The 25,331-nt window shown below is 65.9% G+C and overlaps 12 protein-coding genes and 1 non-coding gene across 13 annotated transcripts; 5 read left to right on the forward strand and 8 right to left on the reverse strand.

Moving 5' to 3' along the window:
* Positions 1–378: 378 nt before the first annotated feature.
* On the reverse strand, positions 379–452 carry V1510DRAFT_t139. Its single transcript has one exon. It is a non-coding gene; the product is annotated as a tRNA-Ala (tRNA).
* Positions 453–1,041: 589 nt separating this feature from the next.
* V1510DRAFT_416934 (uncharacterized protein) lies at positions 1,042–2,778 on the forward strand. The gene is given in 3 exon segments (XM_066933859.1): positions 1,042–1,925; positions 1,938–2,029; positions 2,062–2,778. The coding sequence occupies 3 exon segments, from the start codon at positions 1,079–1,081 to the stop codon at positions 2,293–2,295; spliced, it is 1,173 nt and encodes a 390-aa protein (XP_066788850.1). The 5' UTR covers positions 1,042–1,078; the 3' UTR covers positions 2,296–2,778.
* On the forward strand, positions 2,779–6,134 carry V1510DRAFT_416936 (CBF/Mak21 family-domain-containing protein). Its single transcript, XM_066933860.1, has one exon. The coding sequence runs from the start codon at positions 3,004–3,006 to the stop codon at positions 5,911–5,913; it is 2,910 nt and encodes a 969-aa protein (XP_066788851.1). The 5' UTR covers positions 2,779–3,003; the 3' UTR covers positions 5,914–6,134.
* A 157-nt stretch (positions 6,135–6,291) lies between these two features.
* On the reverse strand, positions 6,292–6,960 carry V1510DRAFT_365424 (thioesterase family protein; the record flags this gene model as incomplete). The annotated part of the gene is made up of 1 exon (XM_066931223.1): positions 6,292–6,960. One exon carries the CDS (start codon positions 6,958–6,960, stop codon positions 6,292–6,294), a length of 669 nt encoding a protein of 222 aa, XP_066788852.1.
* A 1,193-nt stretch (positions 6,961–8,153) lies between these two features.
* On the reverse strand, positions 8,154–10,748 carry V1510DRAFT_430235 (uncharacterized protein). Its single transcript, XM_066935355.1, has 2 exons — positions 10,269–10,748; positions 8,154–10,237 (listed from the first exon to the last, which is right to left on the reverse strand). The coding sequence occupies exons 1-2, from the start codon at positions 10,650–10,652 to the stop codon at positions 8,300–8,302; spliced, it is 2,322 nt and encodes a 773-aa protein (XP_066788853.1). The 5' UTR covers positions 10,653–10,748; the 3' UTR covers positions 8,154–8,299.
* A 618-nt stretch (positions 10,749–11,366) lies between these two features.
* Positions 11,367–12,343, reverse strand: V1510DRAFT_416943 (HAD-like domain-containing protein). The gene is made up of 7 exons (XM_066933861.1): positions 12,312–12,343; positions 12,181–12,234; positions 11,983–12,150; positions 11,801–11,951; positions 11,660–11,769; positions 11,569–11,628; positions 11,367–11,537 (listed from the first exon to the last, which is right to left on the reverse strand). The coding sequence occupies exons 2-7, from the start codon at positions 12,221–12,223 to the stop codon at positions 11,389–11,391; spliced, it is 681 nt and encodes a 226-aa protein (XP_066788854.1). The 5' UTR covers positions 12,224–12,234; positions 12,312–12,343; the 3' UTR covers positions 11,367–11,388.
* Positions 12,344–13,280: 937 nt separating this feature from the next.
* V1510DRAFT_416946 (uncharacterized protein) lies at positions 13,281–14,431 on the forward strand. Its single transcript, XM_066933862.1, has one exon. It carries the CDS (start codon positions 13,506–13,508, stop codon positions 14,229–14,231), a length of 726 nt encoding a protein of 241 aa, XP_066788855.1. The 5' UTR covers positions 13,281–13,505; the 3' UTR covers positions 14,232–14,431.
* Positions 14,395–15,545, reverse strand: V1510DRAFT_416949 (60S ribosomal protein uL2). The gene is made up of 2 exons (XM_066933863.1): positions 15,412–15,545; positions 14,395–15,279 (listed from the first exon to the last, which is right to left on the reverse strand). Exons 1-2 carry the CDS (start codon positions 15,413–15,415, stop codon positions 14,519–14,521), a joined length of 765 nt encoding a protein of 254 aa, XP_066788856.1. The 5' UTR covers positions 15,416–15,545; the 3' UTR covers positions 14,395–14,518.
* Positions 15,546–16,094: 549 nt separating this feature from the next.
* V1510DRAFT_416951 (electron transfer flavoprotein domain-containing protein) lies at positions 16,095–17,243 on the forward strand. The gene is made up of 3 exons (XM_066933864.1): positions 16,095–16,398; positions 16,440–17,088; positions 17,123–17,243. Exons 1-3 carry the CDS (start codon positions 16,123–16,125, stop codon positions 17,215–17,217), a joined length of 1,020 nt encoding a protein of 339 aa, XP_066788857.1. The 5' UTR covers positions 16,095–16,122; the 3' UTR covers positions 17,218–17,243.
* Positions 17,162–18,051, reverse strand: V1510DRAFT_127234 (uncharacterized protein). Its single transcript, XM_066930294.1, has one exon. It carries the CDS (start codon positions 17,907–17,909, stop codon positions 17,268–17,270), a length of 642 nt encoding a protein of 213 aa, XP_066788858.1. The 5' UTR covers positions 17,910–18,051; the 3' UTR covers positions 17,162–17,267.
* Positions 18,052–19,605: 1,554 nt separating this feature from the next.
* V1510DRAFT_416956 (NLI interacting factor) lies at positions 19,606–20,475 on the forward strand. Its single transcript, XM_066933865.1, has one exon. It carries the CDS (start codon positions 19,896–19,898, stop codon positions 20,361–20,363), a length of 468 nt encoding a protein of 155 aa, XP_066788859.1. The 5' UTR covers positions 19,606–19,895; the 3' UTR covers positions 20,364–20,475.
* V1510DRAFT_430241 (uncharacterized protein) lies at positions 20,439–21,589 on the reverse strand (the record flags this gene model as incomplete). The annotated part of the gene is made up of 2 exons (XM_066935356.1): positions 21,167–21,589; positions 20,439–21,134 (listed from the first exon to the last, which is right to left on the reverse strand). The coding sequence occupies exons 1-2, from the start codon at positions 21,368–21,370 to the stop codon at positions 20,439–20,441; spliced, it is 900 nt and encodes a 299-aa protein (XP_066788860.1). The 5' UTR covers positions 21,371–21,589.
* A 214-nt stretch (positions 21,590–21,803) lies between these two features.
* On the reverse strand, positions 21,804–24,640 carry V1510DRAFT_448335 (uncharacterized protein). Its single transcript, XM_066935773.1, has 3 exons — positions 24,358–24,640; positions 23,606–24,280; positions 21,804–23,028 (listed from the first exon to the last, which is right to left on the reverse strand). Exons 1-3 carry the CDS (start codon positions 24,457–24,459, stop codon positions 21,880–21,882), a joined length of 1,926 nt encoding a protein of 641 aa, XP_066788861.1. The 5' UTR covers positions 24,460–24,640; the 3' UTR covers positions 21,804–21,879.
* Between the last annotated feature and the right edge of the window lie 691 nt (positions 24,641–25,331).

The raw sequence follows: 25,331 nt of genomic DNA on the forward strand, positions 1-25,331 counted from the left end.
TCCCTGCCGACTCGACGCCGGCTCGATGCCGACTCGATGCCGGCGGACACCGAGGGGCGCCCCCATCTGCAGGTCTTGTCGGTACCGGTTCCTGGCCGCCCCGCTGTAGTCGTATGCCGTGACATCCGGTGGGCCAATTGCGTGCGTCTGGCACCCTGCAGCCGGTACGACTCTACTCCGCCTCTGGCGCTGCTGGCGACCGTCGGCGATCCGCCGTGGCTGGCACAGGCAGCACGCCGCCGTACGCCGTGCAGAACAGGCCAGACAAGTACAATGGACCGCAGCACACGAGCGTCTCTATCTATGCGCGACGAAGCATAGCCACGATGCGTGCCAACAGCAGAACAACAGCCGGCCACCGAGCTTTCAAAAAAAATTTGGACGAGTCCGGAATCGAACCGGAGACCTTTCCCATGCGAAGGGAACGCGATAACCAACTACACTACACGCCCGTAATGTACCTAGGTTAGCTTATACGCGTATTTAACGTTTCACAATAGTCACGTGGCGTGACCGTCCCTTCTGCGGCCTGTGACGACCGCCGTGATAGCGCGCTGAAAGCAGGCTGGTGCCAAGCGCGGAAACCTGTAGCCCAGGGTCCAGACCACCAGCTCGCTAAGGACGCCGAATCACGCCCGCGTTGACGGTATTAGTGGGTTAGGGCAGTGTACATGTGCACTATATATAGGCTATTCATGGATTACACTTTCAGCTGTAATGGCCGTGTTGGAAGGGGTTTATCAGAAGTCACTTTCTATCAATGTTAGCACTAGCTGACTTGGCACTTATTTCGCCTGGTTCGAACCCCACGGTTGACGGTTTACACTTCATGAGTAATCTGAAGTTGTTACCGTTCCTAAGCATAGAAGTACCCTTGAGGAGAGCAATCTCGCAAAGACCTTCTTGCCGCGGGGTGGCGGTCCAGATACGAGGTCTGTGTAAGAAAGAGATCAGAAACACTAGTTACCTTCGACCTCACATATCTTTTTGCATACTATCGTGTATTGCCAAACTTTACGTCACGTAGAAATTGGGTTGGGAATTTTGTGATTTTGACCGCAAAATTTTTATAGACAAAATGTCAGAATCGATGGATAACCTGGCGGCCAAGATCGCCGCCAAGTTCAATGCTGAGATTGCTACGGGCAAAACTGGCAAGGACAAAGCGCGCAAGGAGGCCCAGGCGCGCAAAGCGAAAGAGAAGGCCGCAAAATCCGAGGCTGATGTCAAGGGCAAGTCCAAGGTGGACGTGAAGGACAAGTTCTCGGCGAAGGACGGATCTGGTGCCAAGGGCAAGCCGCGGGCGGCGCGTCCGGCAGAGAAGAAGCCGTTGGAGGACCAGAAGGCCAAGACCGAGAAACCCAAGGCCAAGCAGACCGAGATCCAGCCGGCCCAAGACAAGGCCGGGACTAAGGCACCGAGCGAACCTACGACCAAGGCCAAGGGCAAGAAGACCAGCAATGGGACATCTAAGAAGCCGGTCGAGCCTGTTGAACAGATCAAGGCCGAGAAGAAGGCCGAGAAGTCGACCGAGAAGCCTGCCAAGACTAAGATCAAGACCAAGTCTGAGCCCGCGACCGAGTCCAAGGCCGCAAAGTCCCCAGAGAACGCGCCAAAGGACAAGAAATCAACGTCGCAATCCCTGACCGAGAAGGAGACCAAGAAGACCAAAGAGATCAAGGTCGCTGCTGCGCCCAAGGCGGCCAAGTCCCAGCCGACGACCGAGAAGAAAATCAAGCCAGAGGCGAAGACCCAGGCCAAGCCAAAGACCAAGGAGGCGCTTCTGGCTGACAAGCGTCGGCAGCAGAGAGAGGAATTGATGCAGAAGATGGCAAAGCGCGCTGCCGCGGAGGACGGGGAGAAGGTCGCGGAAGACGCTGAAGAGGAGGCCGATGAGGAGGCCGAGGAGGAGGCCGAGGAGGAGGCCGAGGAGGAGATCGAGGAGGAGAAGGCCGACGACGACGATGATTTCGAAGACGTTGATGACGACACCGAGGCAACCGACAATGTCGTGCCCGCGTCTGGTGACGTAAGTCCCTTCCGCAACTACGCTGACCCCAGATCACGGCCGACGTCAAGAACTTCCTGAGCGTGCTCGGTCTCAGCAAGAAGCAGAGAACCAATGCCGGCGCCGACGTCTCGGACGATGACGATCTCGCGTTTGGCGACTCGGACTCGGACGACGAAATGAATGTCTTTGACTCCGAGGGCGAGGAGATGCGCCCCAACAAGCGCAAGAACCTGGACCAGCCGGCGCCGCGCAAGAAGCGTGGCAAGTTCAGCAAGCGGGAGTAACTACGGTGGCCGTGCGGCTCGCAGGTCACGGATCACACTGGCACTAGCGCGGCCGCCGGATCACATCCAGCGTCCGGTGCCGCTCGCATGTACATACACGCGCCCAGCGCAAACCGTGGGCGGCGGTGAGCCGCGTCGCATGCGGCGCACTAGCCGTCCAGCCCTAACCTCACGAGCTTGCGACATCTGGCGTCCTGTCCCAGTCGCCCCCGGCCGGGTATCCCCAGCGGAGCTTGTGTACTGCCCTGGCGCCGCCGCTGCCATCCCTCCTGATCCCTCCCATGTCCCCTTCATTCGGCTTCCTTTTGGCTGCCATTGGCCTGGCTCGCCCTTGGCTGTGTAGTCTTACTGTTTGCGTCAAACGTCCCAATGCGAAAGATTAGGGTTGGCGATTTCGCAGTCCACTCTTGCATAACCCTAATTGTACACCAAACAAAATCCGTACAATCGAATTAGTCGTTAGCTTTGGCATAACCTCCCACAACTATCGAGAGCCGGGATCGTCAAATCCGTCGCAAGCCTGGACAGCATATAGAAATACACAAAAATTTAAAAAAAATACCAAGGCAGGACCGACCACACCAGATTCCGGTCAACAGCTGCTCAGATTCGGTGTGAAACGGACAGCCGGTACGAGATCGGAGCCGAGAAGCGATCGCACAGTGTCGACGGGCTCGCAAACGCAGAATTAGTCAGACCATAGTCAACATGTCCAAAGTACGACCGGCGAAGATGGGCGGCAAGAGCGGATTCAGCCACAGGGGCGGCGACCGTGCCGGCGGCCGTCCGAGCGGAGACCGCGGCCGGCAGGACAAGGCGGCGAGCAAGGGCGGCAAGCCGCACGGCAAGCCGAAGTACAGCAAGCCGGCCGGCGAGGCGCTGCCGCTGCTGGTGGCGCCCAACGCGCGGTGGTACGAGGTGGACGGGCTGCCGGCGATCGGGGCAAGCGACGCCGAGCTCGACGACGAGGTCAAGGCCGGCCTGCTGGCCCAGGCCAAGGAGCTGCTCGCGGCCGAGAACAAGAACTATCAGTCGGACAGCACGCGGTCGGACTCGCAGAAGCAGTTCTTCACCGAGATCATCACGAGCGGAACGCTCAGCGACCGCACGAGTGCACTGACGCTGCTGATCCAGGAGTCGCCGCTGCACTCGATGAAGACGATGGAGTCGCTGCTGAACCTGGCCAGCAAGAAGAACCGCACGGCGGCGCTGCAGGCTGTGTCGGCGCTCAAGGACCTGTTCATCTCGGGCGAGGTCCTGCCGGACCGGCGGCTGCGCTGGTTCGGCGCGAACGCGGGGCTGGCCAAGGACACGCCGCGCGAGTGGCTCATCGTCTGGGCGTTCGAGGACTGGATGAAGGGCTTCTACTTCAAGTTCGTGCAGCTCCTCGAGACGCTGTCGCACGACGCCGTCGTGCACGTCCGTCAGAGCGTGCTCACGGACATTATGGACCTGCTCAAGGCCAAGCCCGAGCAGGAGGCCAACTTGCTCCGGCTTGGCGTCAACAAGCTGGGCGACCTCGACAAGAAGACCGCGTCCAAGGCGTCGCATCTGATCCTCGAGCTCGAGCAGGCGCACCCGGCCATGAAGCCGATCATCTTCAACGCGATCTCGGAGCTCGTGTTCCGGCCGAACACGGACTACCACGCGCACTACTACTCGATGATCACGCTCAACCAGACGATCGTGACCAACAAGGAGGCCACGGTGGCCAACACGCTCGTGGAGATCTACTTTACGCTCTTCGAGCGGATCCTGGCGCACACCAAGTCGGCCGCCGACAGCAAGGTCGCCGAGAAGAAGGTCAAGAAGAAGCCGCGGTGGAAGAGCACGCGCAACCCGAAGCCGGAGCAGCCCAAGAAGGCCGAGACGATTGAGGAGGTCAAGGAGGAGCAGAACATGAAGCTCGTGTCCGCGATCCTCACGGGCGTGAACCGCGCGTTCCCGTACTCGTCACTGGACGACGACGTGTTCAGCAAGCACCTGTCGACACTCTACTTTGTGGCACGGTCGGGCAACTTCAACACGAGCATCCAGGCGCTCATGCTCCTGTTCCAGATCTCGAACTCGAAGGACATCCTCTCGGACCGGTTCTTCCGCGCGCTGTACGACAGCCTGTTTGACCCACGGCTGATCACGTCGTCCAAGCAGGCGCTGTACCTGAACCTGGTCTACAAGGCGCTGAAGCAGGACCTGAACGTGAAGCGGGCCAAGGCGTTTGTCAAGCGGCTGATCCAGATCGCGACCGAGACGACCAACATCGGCTTCGCGGGCGGCATCATCTTCATGATCGCCGAGCTGGAGCAGACGATCCCGGCGCTGCGCGAGCTGCTGGCCGAGAAGGAGGACGACGGCGAGTCGGACGTGGAGGTGTTCCACGACGCGCGCGACACGACTCCGGACTCGGACGACAAGTCGGACGAGAAGACGGCGCCGGTGACGCCCACGAAGCAGCAGACGCTGTACGACGGCAAGGTGAACGACCCGCTCAAGTCGAACGCGGATGCGTCGTGCCTGTGGGAGCTGCTGCCTCTGCTGAACCACTACCACCCGACGGTGGCGCACTTTGCGCAGAACCTGTACGAGAACAAGAAGAACGCGTCGCGGCCGGATCTGGCGCTGCACACGCTCAGTCACTTTCTCGACCGGTTCATTTACAAGAGCCCGAAGACCAAGGCGACGACGCGGGGCGGCAGCATCATGCAGCCGATCGTGGGCTCGGGCGCGTTCGAGAGCAAGGACGTGCTGTTGCTGGCAACCAAGGGCGCCAAGGCGTCGCGGCCGTCGGTGAACACGCTGGACTGGGCGAGCCAGGGCAACAAGGCCGACGCCATCGCCGTCGAGGACCAGTTCTTCTACCGGTACTTTGTGAGCAAGGGCGGCAAGAAGAAGGCCGCGGCGGCGGCGGCGAGCGACGAGGACGAGGACGAGGACGCGGCGATCGACGATATCGACGCGGCGGCCGAGTCCGAGGTCGAGAGCGAGGCCGAGTCCGAGGCGGCCGAGGCCAGCGACGACGGCGACGAGGAGCTCGACGACGAGGAGGTCTGGGACGCGATTGTCAAGAGCCGGCCCGAGCTGGAGGACAACGACGGTGACCTGGACGACTCAGACGGCTACAGCGACCTGGCCGACGCCATGTCGGACGACAGCGACGTCGAGGACGACGACGAGCCGGACTCGGACGCCATGGAGGAGGCGCTCCAGGCGGCGACGGGTGTCGCGGCCGAGTCCGACGTCGAGCTGGACGACGAGTCGGACGCCGGCTCCGGCGCCGGCTCGGACTCGAGCGAGGACCTCGACTTTGGCGACGAAGACGAGGACCTGCTCGACTCGGACGACCAGATCGAGCTCACCGCGTTCGACTCGTCCGACGACAGCGACGACGCCGAGCCCGACGCCGACCTCATGGCCGAGTTCGAGGCCGAGAACGAGGGCGCCGGCTCGACCAAGGCCAAGCGCGGCCGCGAGCCCGCGACGGCCAAGGCCAGCAAGAAGCGCAAGACCGACGACGGCAAGGCCGTGCCGGCGGCCAAGGCCAAGAAGATGAAGCTCAAGGACTTGCCGGTGTTTGCGTCGGTCGACGACTACAAGGACCTGCTGTCGGACGACGAGTGACCACATTAGCATCTACAATCGCATCACACGCACTGCATATTACCCCCGATACTGTCACGACCTGTTTTGTCGCGCAGAGCCTCAGGCCTGCCTTTTTGATGTTTGATTACGAGACCAAAAGTTATCGGCTCGGGCCCGGCCGGCGGCCGCGGCCGCGACTGTGTACAGTAGAACAAATGGCATAATGATGATATCGCGAGCATATTGTCATCTTCTTCTTACATGCACTTGGGCGGTCCGCGGACCGCTGACACCGACGGTCCACCAGTGGCCGACGGTCACTGAGTAGACGGTCCAGTGGCACCAAGTGACCACTGGCCCGGACCACTATTTATCCCAGACCACTATTTATCCCGGACCACTAAACATCTATGACCACTAGACATCCACGACGCGCTTCAGACCAGCCGCCCACTTGGGCTCGATCGCCAGGCACTCGGCCTCGACAAACACGACCGGCTCCTGGCCCGGCTTGGGCACCGACTCCAGGTGGCCCTTGACGTACGCCTTGCGGCCCTCGGCCTTGGTGACGTGCGCGCGCATGACCACGTACGAGTCCGCCGGGACGGGCGCCTTGTAGTTGATGTTGAGCGACGCCGTCACGCCGACCTTGGACGGCAGCGCGGCGAACGCGCATCGCGTCAGGCCCTCGTCCAGCAGCGTCGACAGCAGGCCGCCGTGCACAATGCCGGGGTGGCCACACAGGTTCGGGCCGAGATGGTTGATGGCCACGAGCGAGTAGTTCTTGTCGTCGGTCCACACGTACGGCGGGACCGTGATCCGGCCCGGTCCGGCCAGCGAGCCCGCAGTGAGCATCACCGGCTTGTGCTCGGCCGGCACGGTCAGGTGTGGCCGCGACTCCTTGTAGTTGGGGTCCGCACGCAGCTCCTTGGTGAGCGGCAGCGAGTCGATGTACGTCACCACCGACGCCACCTTCTGCTGGTCCTCAGCCGACAGCTCGGTGTCGGCGGCGATCACGCCGACGTCGTCGGCGTCCGTGGGCAGCTCGAGAGTCTCGGCCGCGGCTTTGGCGTTCGAGGAAGACATGGTACCTGACGAGGCGACGGCGAGGTAACTGGCGGCAAAGAGAACGGTCGGTCCAACGACAAACTTGAACAGACCCTTGAGGACGCTGAAGGGAGACAGTCTGGAGTTGGGAAGAGCTGCCGTGCTCATCGGCCGCCGGCCGTTATATATCTGGCCGCCTCTAGTCCGGGCCGCGTTCTGGGCGACGGAAAGCTGCCATTGCACGCGCCGGCCGCGCCCGATGCCCCGCCATCCCCGGCCGCCGGCCGCCCGTGCTCCGACCCTGCTTGGCACGCCACCGATCATGTCTGTTGTCGCCCAAGGTTGCGTCACCGTTCGATCCGATGAGAAGCGGTGCGTGGTACGTTGTGTTGCGCGCGAAAATGAGCCTCGGCTAAACTTCGGACGACTCGCACAGCCGCGTTCTGTGGCGCCTAGTGTGACTACGATTAACTATCGTCCAACAGGCCTGGTGACGCGCCGGGACCCCAACGGAACCTAATTTGCGCTTCGAGGTTCTGTCAGACGTTCTAACGCGACCCAGATGAGGTGTCGGCGACCGGAGCCGGGTTGGCCGGCGTTATACGACGGAACTTTGTCTATACGAGCATATAGATGGCTGGGGAACCTCGGCTGTGAGCTGGCGCTAAGGGCCGCGGCAGCGACGGGGCCGCGGACTCAAGCCAGGGGCGTAGAGAGCGCAGAGGTGCTGGCCAGTGGCCGCCAGGGGAGCAGAGGCAGACCGCCAGTGGAGTTGCCAGTGGACGCTGAAAGGCCGGTCTGGAGTGAGAGACTCGTCAGGGTAGCTGTGTTCAGGCGCCGGTAGCGGACGGAAAGAGCCGGCGGAGAGCCGGAGCGGCGCCGTGGGGTGCCAATTGATGGACCACGGCCAGCCGTAGTAGTGGACGGCCAGTGGCCGCAGCGGCCATAGTGGTGTTTTGGCGGGCGACCGGTCGTACAGGCCAAGCGATGCAGGGACGCGGCGCGTGCATGTGCGGCTACGCGCGGCCAAACCATATGCCGCGGGAGGCTTTACGATTTGCCGGGTGACGGGCCGGGAGGGAGGCGCTAGTGCACACGAGCCGCAGTGCGTGCGGCTTACAAGCGGGCATACGATCTGCCGCCGGGGCCCGTCGCGCTGGCAGACACTCGAGCCGCATCGCGTGCGGCGTACGTGCGCGGGCACGGTCCGCCGCTCCGCCGCAAGGGCGCGCTCCACATAATGATACATTACATACAGTCATAACAAGGTGCCGAGATATCGAGAGATGTAAATAGTGATATGAACGAGCAAGCCGTAGATGCACCGGTAAAGATATAAGCAGAATTCAAAGCAGACTTTTGGCCCGTGGGCATGCAATTAGACGGCGCGGCTCAAGTACGCGCCCTTGCCGGCAATGTCGATGCCAAAGTTGCGCAGGTACTCGGTGAGCAGGCCGATGGCCTCCTCCAGGTTGCGGACGTTGTCGCGGCCGACCGACAGGCGGATGTAGTGCATCGGGGGCTCGCCGGCGGCCGGCTGCAAGCTGGACGTGACGCGGATGTAGGTCTTGAGCACGAGCCGGAACGGGATGACCACGCCGAGCGTGAACTGGGCGTTGGTCTCGGCGGTGATCTCGAGCAGGCGGGTCGAGTACGGCACGCGGAACTCGTAGTCGATCGGGAGCATGTCCTTGAGCGCCTTGGTGGCCTCGGCGAGGTTGTTGGCGTGGCCCTTGATCTCGACGAGCTCGCCGTTCTTCTTGCCGGGGAACTTGATCGACACGTTGGCCTTGTTCTCGATCTCGTTGACGAACTGGTCGCGCTCGGCGAGCAGGATGCGCTGGTGGACCTTGGGGATGGTCACGAAGGACGTGTGCGCGTGCTGCTCCTGCTGGGCCACCAGCGCGATGATCTCGCGCTTGGCCGGCTCGAGGCTGTCGGCGTTCTTGGCCGGGCAGCGCACGACGACGTTGTCGACGCGCGACAGCGAGCCGCCGGTGGACACGCGCTCGTACGCGTTCGAGAACTTGACAAAGACGTTGTGCTTGCGCATGAGCGTCTGGATCTGCTGGCCGCCCTGGCCGATGATCTGGCGGTGGTACGCCTCGGGGATGTAGAACGAGATCTCGGCCGGGAGCTCGTCCTCGAGCAGCTGGATCCCCGAGAGCGCGGACGCGTAGTTGGGCGACGTCAGGTCCACGAAGAAGTTGTACTCGCTGAACGGCGCGAACCGGAGCCACACCGACGCCGAGTTCATGATCCGGTGGATCTTGCCGTTCTTCTTGCCGGCGATGAACTCGCGCTGGTCGATCGAGAGCTCGACCCGGAACCGTATCTGGTGCGCGTTGTTGGGCCAGAACGGCAGGCCGCGGATCTGCGACACCGCCGACTTGGTCGCGTCCGGCGTGCCGCTGAGCTCGAACGTGCACTTGAGGAACGAGACGTCCGCGCCGGAGTTGGCCGAGATGCGCTCGAGCGCCTCGCGCAGCGGCGCCAGCGGCGGCACCGCGCTGGGCTGGACCAGGAAGCCCTTGGCGTCGGCCTTGTCCTCGTGGATCCAGTACGACACGCTGTAGACCTCGCACGACAGCTGCATGACCGCGCGGATCGTCTTCTCGACAAAGATGTGCGACGACGACTGCACGCGGATGATGGACCGCGCCGAGCCCAGGAACGGGAACTGGATGAACGTGCCGTGGCGCAGGCAGAGGTCCTTGAGCCGCTCCAGCTGGTGCACCAGCAGGAAGTCGATCTTCGCGAACGCGACCACACAGTCCTTGATGAACACCGGGATCTTGGCCACGAGCTCGTCGATCATGCCCTTGGCCAGCTCCACCTGGTAGTCGCGGCCCGAGATGAAGATCTCGTTGTAGTTCCGCGGCGCGTGGTTCTTGTCCAGCGGCGCGTGCACGCCCGGGAACAGGTTCGGCACGTAGATCTTGGTCTCGGTCTCGTCCGCGATCTTCTTGAAGTTGCCGTGGTCGCGGCCGGCGATCAGCGGCTGCAGCGACAGCGGCAGCTCGAACCGGTCGATCACGCACCGCGCGAGGTCGTCCAGCAGCAGGTACACGCGCAGCTTGGCGATCTCGATGCTGTCGAGGTCGCCGTAGACGAGGATGTGGTACGGCTTCCACATGTCCTCGAGCTCGGCCTGCGACGGCGCCTTCGGCCGCAGCGACGCGTCGAGCACCTTGGTCACGAAGATCGTGGCCGACGAGTACTCGGCGATCTTGTCGAGCTGCTGCTTGATCTTGGCCTTGACCTCGCCCTGCGTGTCCAGCAGCTGGAACGTGTCGATCCCGGCGTGTTTGCAGCCCTGGGGTCAGCCTGTCCGCGCGCGCGCTTACAATCATGTAGTACCGCTTGAGCACCTTGGCCCGCTCGGCCAGCACCGCCGGCGCCGGCCCGCTCAGCGTGACCGTGATGTTGGGCGTGCCCCGCCGGTTGACGACCACTCCGGCCTCGACCTCGCCGCCGCCGTTGGCCGCGTCCACGGCGGCGCGCACGCCGGCAAAGTTGTCCAGCGTCGGCGCACCGCCGTACGGCGCCTGCGCGCCCTTGCCGCCGGCCGTCCAGTGCTCGTACCCGGTCTTGGACGAGTACAGCGTGTCGGCCGGCTCCGGCTCGACCACGCACGTGTACGGCATCGAGAACGAGACCGTCATGACGTCGGCCGCGGCCACACGCACCGCGCGGCCGCCGTAGTCGCCCTCGTCCAGGTACCGCGCCATTGTGCGCGAGTAATCAGGCGGCCGAGCTATCAAACAAACGGCCTATCAAGCGCCGTCCGTCCACCGATCGTCGCGTCCGCCGCTGCGGCCGTCGCGCGCTCCGCCCGTGGTCCCTGCGGTCCCTGTCGGCTCTGCTGGCCGCTCTGTGCGCCGCGCGCTGTGCGCTGCGCTGTGCGCTGGGCGCTGCCGTCTCCGGTCGTTCGTGTTTGTTTGATAGATGGCCGACCGGCGGCCATGTAACGCTGCGCCAAAATCACAGACCGTCGTCGTACGGCCTTGTCGCAGGCCGTCGTCCAAAAACCGCTATTCAAAATCCGCAGGCGGGCCCGCGATCGTTGCTCGTCGTGTGTGGTCGCGAAAAATTTGGGGAGAGGCGCGCTGCGACGGTTTTTTTTACTGGCGACGCGGCCGCCGGCGCACTTTAACGGCGCCGGGCCGGCCACGCCGGGCTCGCCACGGCGGCTGCGGCTGGCGGCGGCTGCGGCAGGGGCGGGGGGGCACGCCATGGGGCGGCGAGCTCGGCGCGGCGATCTACGGCGCCAGGGCGGCGCGAAAAGGGGCGGCGACGGCCGCCAGGGGCGGTGCGGCGGCCAGCCGCGGCCAGCCGCGAGCACCGGACGCGAGGACGGCCGCGCGGCCGTCGGACGGCTGCGCGGAACGGGCGCGCGCGGCGCCGGGGCGCCGGGGGCGGCCGGGCGGCCGGGCGGGCGGCAATTGAAGCCAACGAACGCGTGCATTACACAAACAGGTCCGGCACCAGCTCGCGCAGCTCGGCAAAGTCGCGCACGACCGCGTCGCCGGCCGGCACCGCAGGCACCGGGTCCTCCGGGTCGAGGAAGTGGATGGACTTGGCCCAGCCAAAGGCCTTGGAGCCCTTGATGTTGGCTGCGGTCAGCGCGGCCCAGAACGTACATACTGTAGCTGTCGTCGATGAAGTAGCACTTGCTCTTGTCGGTGACGCCCGCGGCGGCCATGGCTGGTGTCAGCGCTTCCGCGCAGCCACGTACCTCGCTCGAACATCTCGGGCTTGGGCTTGCAGATCAGAATCGGCTCGGCGTAGTCGCAGAAGGTCAGGCCGTCGAACAGGCCCTCCAGGCCGAGCGCCTTGATCACACGCCTGCGGTCAGCGAGGTCGTGCGGCCACGTACTGCGCGTGCGTCTTGTACGCGTTCGTGAACAGCCAGAGCTTGACCTTGGTCCGGTCGAAAGACTCGAGGAAGGCGCGCAGCTTCGGGTCGGGCTTGAGCACGTCTGCGATCGGCAGCATGTCGTCCACCTTGGAGTTGTACTCGAGCGGGTCTGGGTCAGCGCGCACGGCCGGGCGCCGTACCGATCTCGTGGTGCCGGACGAGACCCTCGATCGCGAGGCCGTAGTCCTTGTAGTACCGCTGGTGGAGCTCGCTGGCCGCGTCAAAGTCGAGGTCGAGCTTCTCCATGAAGTAGTCATCGATCAGCTTGGCCATGATCTGGTGGATCTTGTACGACCGCGCGTAGAGACCTGGGTGAGCGCGGCCGGGTGGGGACTTACAGTTGTCGATATCGAAGAAGAACACGCTCTTTCCGTCGGCCATTGTGCGTCGATCTGGGGGTCAGCGAGGCCGCCACGGGGCGTGCGGCGGCGGCGGCCGGGCGTGCGGCGACGCGCGCGCAGAGACGTACCTGTGGGTGCGGGCTACGTTCGCGGTGTTCGATGGTCGAGTCGGCTATGTGCAGCCCCGGGCGATAACAGGCACCGCCACGCGACTCACCGGCGGCGCGCCGGAGGTGTGGCGGTGGAGGCGCGGCGCCCGTCCGCGCGGCGCCGGACACGTGCCGCGGCGCGCGCCGTGTGCGCCCTATGTCGCGCGCGGCGCGCCCCTGTGGCGCATGGTCCCCGCGCCGCGACATCTGGGGCTGCAGCTCCGCGCCGCGCGGCTGCTGCGCCGTATCCGTCGCGCCGCGCGGCATGGAATCTCGGCGAGCGCACGACGTCCATCGAAGGCGGCCGACGTCCACGACACTCCGCCAGACCGCTGCATACTCGAGACGCAGGTTGTGCCGGACGGAACACGGAGCACGCGAAGCGAGCGAGGCAGAGCTTGTCCGAAATTGGTCTCGCCGTCCTCTACACGATCGAATGAATCAGACGGCCGCCGGCTCGACGACTTCTCTCTCTCTCTCAGCGCACGCAGGGCGTCGCCAGGCCATAGCCCCCCCAGCGAGTCCGCGGCGGACGGCCCAGACCGGCCAGGACCCGGGATCAGGCCCCCCCGGCGTGCGCACGGCGGCCTAGCGCCCGCCCCTGCTGCCCCCGCGACCGAGAGCCGCGCGATGAGCGCCGCCCCCGGCGCCGTCGTGGCGGCTGCGGCGAGCCCGCACATGGCCGGACCGGACGCCAATGGGTCTGCGCCGGCGTACGACCCGGCGGACGAGTGCCGCAAGCTTATCGATCTGCGCAACCGGGTCTTTGCCGGGCTCGTCCCCAAGTTTGCGACCGCCGCGGCCGGCATTCTGGCGAGCGATCGCACGGTGAAGCCCGAGCTGCGCGTGGATGACGTCGAGGCCGAGCTGGCCGAGCCGCGCGAGCGCCCGGCGGACCCGCCGGCGCTGCCGCACGGCGAGCGCGCCGAGCCGGACGACCGCGGACCGCCGCGGTCGGCCCCGGCCGACTACGACCGCCGGTACCGCGACGACGCGCTCTACGACCCCGAGCAGCGCTTCCGCGTGGCCGAGACGGCCCGGTACTACCCGCCGGCGCCGGACCCGTACCCGCGCGAGCGCGAGTACGACCCGCGCGAGTACGACCCGGGCCGCGAGTACGACCTCAAGCGCAAGCGCGAAGAGAGCGTCTACAGCCGCCGCAAAGACGACGACATGTCGTCCCACATGGGCTCCCCCTCGGGCCCGCACTACGACCGCAGCCCGGCCTGGCCGTACCCGCGCGAGCCCGAAAAGTACCCGCGCGTCGAATACCCGCCGTACGCCTACGACACCCACAAACTCGCGCCGCCACCGCCGCACGCTCGCTACGGTGATTACGCGCCTCGGCCTGAGTATCACGGACCGCGCGTGCCTGTCACGGCCCCGGATCTCGGCCAGATGCAGCCGCTGGCGCAACTTGCGCCGCGGCCGACGACTTACGCCGCCGCGTCGTCCATCTACTCGTCCGCGCTCCCGCCGGGCGTGTATGTCGAGGACGGCTACACAAAGGACACCCAGCGCGGGTACGAGCTGTACATTCCGTCGGCGTCGCGCAAGAAGGCGTTCTCGTCATCGGCCGTGTCGCTGCCGCCGTCGTCGTCATCGTCGTCGTCGAACCCGCCGCCGCCGCCCACTGTGGCCACCCTTCCGACCGCGGCGCCGCCCTCGATCTACCACCCGTATCCGCCGCCGCCGCCGCCAGACTACCGCATGGGTCCGGGACCTAGCATGGTGCCGGCGGGCATGGCCTACACAGTGCCCTACACCGTGCGCGACCACGGCGACTATCCGCCCCACGAGCTCTACTACGAACGGCCGCCGTCGCGGCCGGTCGAGTACGCGCCCGTCTATCACGACGAGGACCCGTACTACGACCCCCGTCGACGGCCGATGCGGTGACGGCTGGCGCGACACGGCCGGCCGTTGACACACATTTTTGTATTTCGGTTCATTTGTACGCATAGGGATTTGTTGCACAGCGCACTCGAGAATAAACATGGACGCATTGCACTTGTATGGCGTGTCTACGCCGCGGCCGGACCGCGTAGGAACCGTCACAGTATATGTTGAAAGTACTCCTTTTGATTCCACTTTTAATTACAGTACAGAGAACATGAGTTTTAAACAGACACAAGGCCAAATATGTATAAGCGTGTATATATATCGTGACATCCGTTCTGCTATTCTTACTCCTTGGTCTTCTGGGTACCACGGAGCAGACCAGTTCTTCTGGCAGCAATGAGACCAGCCTTCTGTCCAGGAACGGCCTGTCTGGAGATGGTCGAGGCCTTACCAATGTGCTGGTGGTTACCACCACCGTGAGGGTGGTCGACGGGGTTCATGGCAACACCACGAGTCTTAGGCCACGAGTTTCTCTTGACCTTGTACTTGTGGAACGCACGGCCAGCCTTCAGCAGGGGCTTGTCGACACGACCGCCACCGGCAACGACACCAATGACACCACGAGCGTTGGACGAGACAATCTTCTTAGCACCCGAGGGCAGCTTAAGACGGGTCTTGCCCTCGTCGGGGTTGTGTCCGATAACGATAGCGTAGTTGCCCGAGGTACGGGCAAGCGCACCACGGTCACCGGCCTTCTCCTCGACGTTCGAGACGATGGTACCCTCGGGAACCGACGAGAGGGGGAGGACGTTGCCGACGTTAAGAGCAGCCTTCTTGCCGGCGTAGATGAACTGGCCGGTGTAGATGCCCTCGTTGGCGATGAAAGTCTCCTCTCTCAGCTTGTACTTGTAAGGATCACGGAAGACGACCTTGGCAAGGGGAGCACCACGGCCGGGGTCGTGGACAATCTCCTTGACAACACCGCGGATGTATCCCTCACGCTCGGCGTAGTCAAGGGTTCTGAGCTTAGCAGCTCCCTTGCGAAGACGGGTGTGCGAGGTGAAGATGGATCCCGCACCCTTTCTCTGATTGCGAATAACACGTCCTGCGCCGTTAGCATTTGCTCCATCTCGACGACGGCACGAGGGCTGCAGACACACTGACGAAGCCCATTCAAGGACCTCTACTCGATCTGTGTCTCATGTGCACTCTCGTTGCCTGTCCTGTATCCACCTACCCATTGTTGTGTATCGTTGGCGATATGTGAACGAGGAAAACTGGGTATGGAAAAGAAATCTATGTAGGCAATCGTCAAATTCTTTTGTGTTGTGACGGTGAACCGTTCTATACTATGGGCGGCTCGAATCCACTCACATATTGGCTGATAGATAGCTGGAGCGAAAAAGCAGTCACACACGCCGCCGAGCCTAAGCTAGGGTTCGTCATCTCCCAACCTGAGCCCTAGACAACTCAAGTTAAATTTAGAGTTTTCCCCTGAAAAAGCACATTATCTTGGTTGTCCCGACTTCACTGTCAGTTGCGGCCATACCACGAAGAAAACACAGTTCCCCGTCCGATCAACACCAGTTAAGCTTCGTTGGGCCTACTTAGTACTGCGGTGGGAGACCACGCTGGAATCGTAGGTGCTGCAATTTTTTTTGTTATACGTGGCGATGTCCTGACCGGTCCGGAAGTGTGTAGCAAACTGGCGTGTTTTTTCCGCCCGGCCTGTCTGGGGCGGCATGGCAGGTCTGGTGGTGTTCGCGTGGTCGTAGCCTCGGCCGAGCGCGCTGCTTGACGATCTCGGCCGGGCTCTTCGGGTATTACCCTGCTCGAGAACAACCCCTCAAAACGTTACCCGGCGGATCAAGGCCTACGCCGACAACGCCCGTCTCCGCGCCATCGGCATCTTCAACCTCGATCGTTCCTCTTGCTCGACACTTTCGCAATGCAGTCCCTCCTCCGTCCGATTAGGGCTCAGATGCCGCGCGCGTGCCGTGTCGCTCAGCTGGCTCACCAGGCGCGCCAGGCCCGGCTGGCCAGCTCCCTGGCGGTGCTCGACACCCAGCAGTCGTCGCTCAACATCATCTCGGCCGCGCAGTCGCTCGGCGAGCCCATCACCGTTCTTGTGACCGGTTCCAAGTCGCAGGCTCTAGCCGAGACCGCATCCAAGCTGACGGGCGTGACCAAGGTCCTGCAGGCGTCGTCCGCGGCTTACGACCACGTGAGTAGATTCCGGCGTCGCGCACGGGAGCTGACGTCTAGGGCCTTGCCGAGAACATTGCGCCGCTGATCGTGGCCAACGTGCAGAAGCACGGCTTCTCACATGTCTTCGCGGCCACATCGGCGTTTGGCAAGAGTGTGCTGCCCCGCGCGGCCGCGCTGCTGGACGTGCAGCAAATCAGCGACGTCACCGCCGTGCAGTCTGAGGACACGTTTGTGCGCCCGATCTACGCCGGTAACGTCATCGCGACTGTGCGGTCGTCGGACCCGGTCAAACTGGTCACCGTTCGCGCGTCTGCGTTCGCAGTGCCCGCCGCCGGCACCGATGCCGCGCCCATCGAGGCGGCTGAAGACCCGGCTGCGGCTTCGTCGACCGAGTTTGTCTCGCAAGCCCTGGCCGAGAGCGAGCGGCCCGAGCTGGGTTCGGCCCGGAACGTCGTCTCTGGCGGCCGCGGTCTGGCCAGCAAGGAGCAGTTCGACGCTGTCATGTACCCGCTGGCGGACGCGTTGGACGCGGCCGTCGGCGCGTCGCGCGCAGCCGTCGACTCAGGCTTTGCCGACAACTCGCTGCAGGTCGGCCAGACCGGCAAGGTCGTCGCCCCGGACCTCTACGTTGCTGTTGGCATCAGCGGTGCCATCCAGCACTTGGCCGGCATGAAGGACAGCAAGACCATTGTGGCCATCAACAAGGGTAAGAGATCGCACAAGGACCCGGCTGACTCCAGACCCTGACGCGCCCATTTTCCAGGTCGCCGACATCGGACTGGAGGCCGACCTCTTTGAGGCCGTGCCTGAGCTGACCGCGCAGCTCAAGAAGTAGGTCGGAAATGCACTGTTTACCGTCTGCATGGCGCTTGGCGCTACCGGGTGCTACTGGCACTGCGTAGATTGCCGACGCGGGCGTACGGTGTCAGCCGCTGTGCGCCTGACCGCGGTCCGGAGTTGCGCAGCGCGATCCAACACAACGGACTCTGAGCTGGTTGGTGCGCGGCCCGCTGCCTCCGGAACCGCAGAGATCGGGACAATGGCTGCCCTGGTCCGCCGAAGTACCGTTGCCGAGCCCGCTCGCCGAGCCGATCCGGCCGGCGGTCGCCGGCTGTGCCTACGGAGCGGTGTGCGCTGTGGGCGCCGGCCGGGAACGATCAGGCACGCACGCGCGAACACCGCCGGCCTCAAATGGGCGCAAGTGCAGAATTCATGCATGAGACGCAGGCCGACCGTATTCGGCAGCTGCCTAGCGCGGTCTTGATGCGTCGTGCATGCCCTAGCCGTTGAGCGTGCAGAGCACAGACACGGGGGCGGGGGGCGGCCGGCTTGTTTGATACCTCCAGCCAGCCGGCCGAATCGGTCTCGGCATGGAAGAGTGTGTCGCCTGTGGTCGCGACCGCACGATTCGTCGCGTAGAATTGCGTGCACTAGGAGGGCAACGACACGCTGCAGGCCCTCTTGACTTTGCCATAGATCAGTCGCCGGCCGCTGGCAGCTGCTGGCGGCCGCCGTTCGTTGGCGCATTCCAGATCGGCGTCTGCGCTGGCAGGGGTTGCATAGAGGCTACTGGGCGACATAGCACCCCTACGACCGGATCGGTGGACTTACACGGCCCGTTTCGACCGCCAGTCGAGGACAAGCTGGCGTCCCTACGACCAAGCAGGGTCACTGTGGAGGACTGCGGCGATAGCGGCGACGAGAGCGTGCGCCACCCGCGAGCGAAAGCGCGCCAGTCAGACGGGCCCAAGACCAGGGCCTAGGGCGCGGGCGAGTCGGCCGGGTATGCGTATGCGCAAGCGCAAAAGCCACTACGAGACATACGCCGGCTGGGGCTGGCGGACGCCGGGCGCGTGACGCGGGCGGGCCACGGGCGGCGCGGGCGACCTGGCGTGGGCAGGCCGCACGACCAACAGGCCACGCGGTGTCTTTGGCAGGTGTGGCGAAGACGCGTCAAGGCCGAGATGAGCGTTTGCCGGTGGCGGCAGACGTGGCCGTTCAGGGGGCGCATAGGGGCGGTGGCGGTGCAGGGGGTGTTGCGATGCGGCCGCGGGCAGCGGTCGGCAACGCCCCGCCAGCTGGGGGCCGCTCGCAGGGCGGACGGGAGCGCCGATCGCCGGCGCCGGATCGCCGGCCGCAGTACGCGTTTCGACGGCGGCGGCGCCCCACAGTGGAAGCTGCTTCCGCTGGTGGGCGGCGTGGCGTGACGACGGCCGTCCATTGGCGTGCGGTCTAGGGCCGTGGGGTGCAGTGGTGACAGCGGCAGTGGCCGGCAGTGGACGGGCGTGGCGCGGACGGCGTGGTGGCGGGCGGGCCTGGACGGGCGGCGGCCGGGGCGGGGGGAGCCAGTGGCCGGCATGTGGCGCAGTCAGTGGACGGGCCGGCCGGGGACCACTGGCGGCCCCAGCGCGCACGGCCCGCTGTGGCGCAGTCCACTGGGCTATCCATTCCAGTTCGTCCCAACCGCCGCTATCGCGAAACTCAACACCAAAAATCGGCAAATCTACCGTAGGCAAGCCAACCACCAAGCGACGGTTTTGAGGTCAGCATCCGGCGGCACCAGCAGGGCATCGCGCACGGCGAAGTCCGTTTTTGAATAGGCACACGAGCAGGCCGCGCACAGGCTACGATTGGTCGACAGCGCGCAGCAGGCCAGAGCCCTCCCGCGGCCGGCAAGATCCAGCAACCGTCCACGGACGGCGCAGACCCCAGCGCCCACGCGAGCGCCCGGCCCCCGGCGGCCCCGGCCCGACCGCCCCGCGCCCAGGCGCAGCAGCCGCCCCGCCCCGCCCCGCAGACTAAGATGCCAGCATGAACTCGATCCAGTTTATTTCTACCCAGGTCGACAAGGTCATCAACTCGTCGAGCTCGACCTCGCTCGCGGCCCTTGCCGAGGCCGAGACCGCCCGAGCCGGCCGGACCGGCGCCGGCCGAGACGACTATGAGTCGGCGATTGCCGACGACGAGCCCGCGGAGGCCGGGCTCGCCCAGGCCGAGCCCAGCGAGCCCGAGAACGCGCCCGGGCTGCGGCGCAGAAAGGCGCCGCGCCCGGCGGCCGTGACGCCCGCCGAGCCGCCGAGCGGCGCACGGCCGTGGTGGCACGTGCTCGAGCTGATCGTGCGCGCGGTGCTGGCGTTCGTGGCCGGGCTGTTCCGGCGTCCGCCGCCGCCGCCCGCCGTGCCCGCCGCCGCCGGCCTGGCGCCGGTCGACCCCAACGCGCGGGCGCCCACGCCGCCGCCGGACACGCTCAAGAGCGGGCACACGGCGCGCAAGTCGATCTCGATCTCGTCGCCGCCGCGGACGCCCAAGTCGGTGACGTCGCCGGTGCTGCTCCGCGCGCAGCTCACAAAGTACCCCCAGGCCGGGCTCGGCCTTGGCGCGATCCCGCGGCAGCTGCTATACCCCACCAAGCGCGGCTCGCGCTTTGCGCCCGCCCAGAAGACGCTCATCCTCGACCTCGACGAGACCCTGATCCACTCGCTCTCCAAGGGCGGCCGCACGAACAGCGGCCACATGGTCGAGGTCAAGCTCGACCGCCAGCACGCGATCCTCTACTACGTCCACAAGCGGCCGTACTGCGACGAGTTCCTCAAGAAGGTCTCGCGCTGGTACAACCTCGTTATCTTCACCGCCTCGGTCCAGGAGTACGCCGACCCGGTCATCGACTGGCTCGAGCAGGACCGCAAGTACTTCTCCGCCCGCTACTACCGCCAGCACTGCACCTTCCGCAACGGCGGCTACGTCAAGGACATCACCACCGTCGAGCCGGACCTGTCGCGCGTCATGATCCTCGACAACTCGCCCGTGAGCTACACGCTGCACGAGGACAACGCGATCGCGATCGAGGGCTGGATCAACGACCCCTCCGACCTCGACCTGCTCCACCTCGTGCCGTTTCTGTCGGCCATGCGCTTTGTCTCGGACGTCCGCTCGGTCGTGTCGCTGCGCATGGGCGACAGCGCCTTCAATGTAGATAAATAGACCGCATCTCGTCTTGGTTTCGTTTCGCATAGGACACTCGCGTGCATTCTAATATATATGTCTATGTACATCTGGCTACGGCCAGCAGTCGCCGACGGCGGCGACGGCGGCGCCGGCGCTGCCGCCGAGGACGGCCTCGGCGGCGGCTGCCAGCGGCGACTGGCCGCCGTCGGCCGCCGTCAGCCCGCTGCGAGTAGCCACCTGGACCGCGGCAAAGAGCGCGGCCCGGGCGGCGGCCGGCGCGGCCGGCGCGGTCGCCAGCCCGGACAGCTGCTCGAGCCCGTCCGCGAAGCCCGCAAAGAGCTCGGCCTCGTCGTCGTCGTTCACGTGCACGTTGTTGCGCTTGCCGTGGGCCTTGGTCCGGCCGTACACGGCCCGGTAGCCGAGCAGGCCGCGCAGGGCCGGCACCGGACTGGCCACGACGACGTCGCCAGGCGCGGCCCGCCGGGCAGGCACCGATCCGTCCGCGGCCAGCCGCTCGTCAAAGTACGGCAGCACCACCGCCCGGTAGTTCCACGGCTGCAAGAAGAGCGCGTAGTCCAGGGCCGGCACGATCTTGGCGGCGACGACGGCCGCGGCGAGCTGGTCCGCCGCGCGGTCCCGGCTCGCGCCGTGCTCGGCGGCCCACGCCCAGAACTCGTCCGTGCGGCTGCCGAGCGGCTTGGTGGTGCCGGCGACAACCACGAACGGCAGCGGCGTCGTGGCCGACGAGTGTTCGGACGCCTCGACGACGTCGACCGCGTCGTACAGCCCCACGAGCTTCAGCAGTGTCTGCTGTCAGCGGGGAGTGCGCTGCAACTTACCAGGAACTCGATGCTGTCGACGTAGATCGATTGGCACGAGTTGGTGTGGACGTACACCGTGGCCAATTTTTTCCCGGTGCTGCGGTGCCGCGACTCGAGCGCAGACCGCGGCAGATCGACCGATTCGTACGTGTAGAGCGGAAAGTAGTCAAACACGGCCTTGACGGACCGAGGGACCCGAGGCCCGCGCAGTCTCGGTGGCATTGTGAGGTCGAGAAGAAGCTGGCGGAGCGTTTGCGGTGGCCTGGGAGAGTTGTGGTTAAGTGCTGGGAGCGTCTCAGCGCCGAACAGCCACGCAAGAGTAAGGGCCAGGGGCCGTCCACGCCTGCAGAACCAGGCGGAGGCGCCGGGCAGTCGAGCCGCCGAGAGTCCAGGGCTGCTGGCTCGGAGGGGCTACACGCGGGCGCTCGGCGGCCGTATGCGGTTATATGCGGCTATATGAGGCGGCTATATGGTCCGCACACCGGCCGCGGCGCGCCTGCCAGCGGCCGCGCCGAGGCGGCCGCTCAGGCAAATCGTATAGCCGCCGGGGCCGTGCCACGGGGGCGCTCGATGAGCCGCATGCGTGTTACACGAGCCACGCGCGTCGAGCCGCACGGAGTGCGGCTGAAACGCCCGCTACGTGAGCCGCACCGTCTGCGGCTGGCGCCCCTGCTACGTGAGCCGCACGCACTGATCGCAATTCGCTATTCGACGCTCGGCGCCTATGTACATCACTCGAGCTGCTCAATGACCTCGCGGATCTTGGCCAGGTCCAGCTCCTGGTCGGCGTCGCCGTCCTGGGTCTCGAGGTGCGCCATAATCGCCTTCAGGCGGCGCACCGCCCGGTCCTTGTAGGACTCCTCCTCCGGCTGGGTCGGCGCGCCCGGCACGCCCTCGGACGTGTTGTTCGGCTCGGTCAGTGCCGAGATCAGCGACGCCGGCTGGACCAGGTTGTTGTTGTAGTAGAAGTTGGCGCACGCGTCCGGCTCGTCCAGCGCGGCGTCCGCGGCCGCCTTGGCCACGTCGTCGTACGCCAGCGACAGCAGGTAGCGGTACCAGAACTCCGAGTCGCGGCCGTCGATGCGCGTCTGCACGAGCGACGTGCGCAGCAGACGGGCCACGCGCCGCGTGTACTCGGGGTCGAGCAGGTCGCGGTCGTCGTCGAGCACGTCGGCGACCACGGTCGGCGTGCGCTTGATCGCCGGCGCCGCCGGTGCCGCCGACGCTCGGCCGTTCAGGTACTGCACCAGCCACTCGTCGCTGTTGGCCTCGTCCAGGAAGTGCATCGGCAGCAGGTAGCCCTTGTTGGCGTCGAACGGCTTGGGCGGCACACACGGCACGAGCGTCTCGGGCGACAGCGGCGACGCCTCCTCGGCGCGGCGCATGAACCGGCCCTGCCGCTGCTCGAGCGCCTGGTACTGCCGCTGGTACTGCCGCTGGACGCGGGCCTGCACGGGGCCGTCGCGGTCGACGGGGGCGGCCGCCGGCGTCACGAACCGCGTGGTCGAGAACTGCCGGGTCGCGGCCTCGGGCGAGAAGTCGGTCGAGTACTCCTCGTCTTCGACGGCCGCGCTGGCCGCGCCCTTGGCCGTCGGCGCCTCCTGGTCCGCCGTGCGGAACGCGGACGTGAGAATAAAGTGCCGGTGCAGGTGGTTGCTCAGGTACTTGGACTGCGGCGCCGACGCCGAGCCGAGCACGCTCGTGCCGCCGCCGTCCTTGGCCATCATCTTGCCGGCTGGATGTGCGCGGGCAGTGGCTGCTGGGGGGCCCGTGGCAAAGCCCGGACGCTGGTCAGGCGGGTGGACCCGACTGTCGATAAATGCGGCGACTGGGTCGCTGCCGTGCTGAGTGATGCCTCCAGATACGGCCCGGTGCCGACCCTAGAGACTTGTGCTGGCTTGCTGCTGGCTTGCTGCGTGCCGCGCCGCTGCTGTGTGTGGCTTTCTGGTCAGGTTGTGGGCGTCCGGCCGGCTTTAGGCAACCGCTGGCGGTGCGGCGGCAAATCGGCCCTACGCCGGCCACGCCCCGACACCGACGTCGGCGCCGACACCGGCCGCGGCTGCGGCTGGACGCATCTACGGGGGCTGGCCAGGTCGATGTGATGGGCCGGTGTGATCGCCGGCCCTTGGCGGCCCGGCCGGGAACGGTCTGGCCGCGATCAGGCCGGGACCGGCCTGGCTGGACGTGGGGGACGCGTGCGACGCGCGCGGCCGCAGGCGGGGCTGCAGCGCGGCCGAGGCCAGCGTGCGGGCAGGTGCGGGCAGGTGCGGGCAGGTGCGGGCAGGTGCGGGAAGAGCGTAGGAGGGTACGGCGCGGGCGGCGCGGGCAGCGGCCGCGGCACGCGGACGCCGCCGCCGCGGCGCCACGCCCGCAGTTTCAGGCAAACACATTCATATTATACAAAAGCCAAACTCCGGAAGGGTACAAGACCATGCAGTGTCCAGGCGCGCGGCCTACATGACGCGCGGGCGGCGCTGAATCCATATGGCGCCCGGCGGCGGGTCGCGCTTCGGCGTCACGCCTGTGCCGGCGGCCGCGCCCGACACAGAGCCCACGGACGACGACAGGATGGCCGACTCCGAGAAGCCGGACGAGGCCAAGGGCGAGGCCGACGGCGAGGCCGACGGCGACAAGCCCGAGAAGTGGAAGTCGTCCTCGGACAGCTGCATGGGCGTGACCGGCCCCAGCGGCGAGCCGGCCGGCATGATGTAGGGCGTCGTCGACAGCAGCCGCGGCGGTGACGGCATGGCGGCCACCATGAGCTGGCGGTGGCGTTGGCGGCCCGCCGGCGCCTGCGCCTTGAACGGCGGCGATTCGGGCATCCGGCGGTCGGCCAGCGACGACAGCGCCGACGACAGCGCCGACACCGGCTTGGGTTTGGGCGTCCCCGGCGACGACAGCGGCAGCGGCCCCAGCAGGGGCGCGGCGACGGGCGACAACGTCGGAGAGGTGGCGGCCGACGGTGCGGCCGACTGTGACAGGTACGTCGACAGCGACAGCGGCGAGAACGACACAGGCAGGTCCTGCGCCAGCGCCGCCGTGTGCGCCGCCGTCGGCACCAGGAACGGTGACGACGACACCGACACCGGCGATAGCGACGGCGAGGCTGGCGGGATCATAGGCCCGCAGGAGCTGCGGTCCGGGCGCATCCGATCCGATCTGCGCGCACGGGAGCGGAAATTGGCGGCGGAGGTCGTCAGATGGTTCACGAAGGGCACACGAGTGCGACGGCCGGTGCTTGAGCTGGTAGGCGGCCGACGGTGTTGTTGAGAGACGTTGCGGTGAGAAAATTTGCGGATGCGGCAACTCATAAAAGGCCACCCAATGGGGTAATATGGCACCCAAATGGCCACTGTCAAACGAGCGAACTCTGGACCTGGGCGGCGGGTTGCTAGTGCACACCTTGTTGACCGCGGGATTTTATACGGCACAGGTGGTGCGCGGCGCGCGGTTTGCGGTGTACAGCGCACGTCACGCTGAGGTTACGCCATATGACGCTAGGGTTGCGGCAAACAAGCCACGGTGGGTAAGGTGGGCGCACGCACGTGAGCACCCCAGCGGTCGTCTGCCCGCGCGGCGGGCACGCGAGCAGCGCCGACACCGGTGCCGCGCCAATGGCCGCGCTGGCGGACTCCGCAGTGGAGCCGTGCGTATTGCCCGCGCGCGGGATTTCCGTGGGCGGCGGCATTTTCGCAGCGGTATCGCTATTGTTGAGTCATGTTGGGTCAGTGTGGCTGCGGGGTAGCAAACGAGGCGGTGCGGAGTGCGGGTGTATGCACAAGCGACAGTGGCCGATGCCGGACAACGGCGCCAAAACCGGGTATCGGGGACCGGCCGCGACGGGTACGACCGACCGGCGGGTACCATCGCGAGTCAGGCGCGCGCCCGCCGGGCGGCTGGCAGCCGGCTGGCATCCGGCGGCTGCATGCGGCTACCTGGGAACCTGCCAGCCCGCGCGGGCGATCGGGCCGACGGCTACGTGCGTGCGCGGGCCGGGTGGATATGCACGCCAGAGGCCTGACGTATCGGCAAGGCTGCCGGCCGGCCGGGTATGCGCGGCTGAATGCGCATAGCGTGCGGGCCAGGGTGAGCCGTCGGGTAGTACCTATGGTCGGGTACGATCTCTGCGGCTGCACGACACCCGGGTGGGCCACATGCACGCGTCTCAGTCCGGCAACGCGTC

The sequence above is a fragment of the Dipodascopsis tothii genome (genome assembly GCF_038497935.1).
Source record: "Dipodascopsis tothii strain CBS 759.85 unplaced genomic scaffold V1510scaffold_15, whole genome shotgun sequence".
Lineage (NCBI taxonomy): Eukaryota > Fungi > Ascomycota > Lipomycetes > Lipomycetales > Lipomycetaceae > Neoaidaea > Neoaidaea tothii.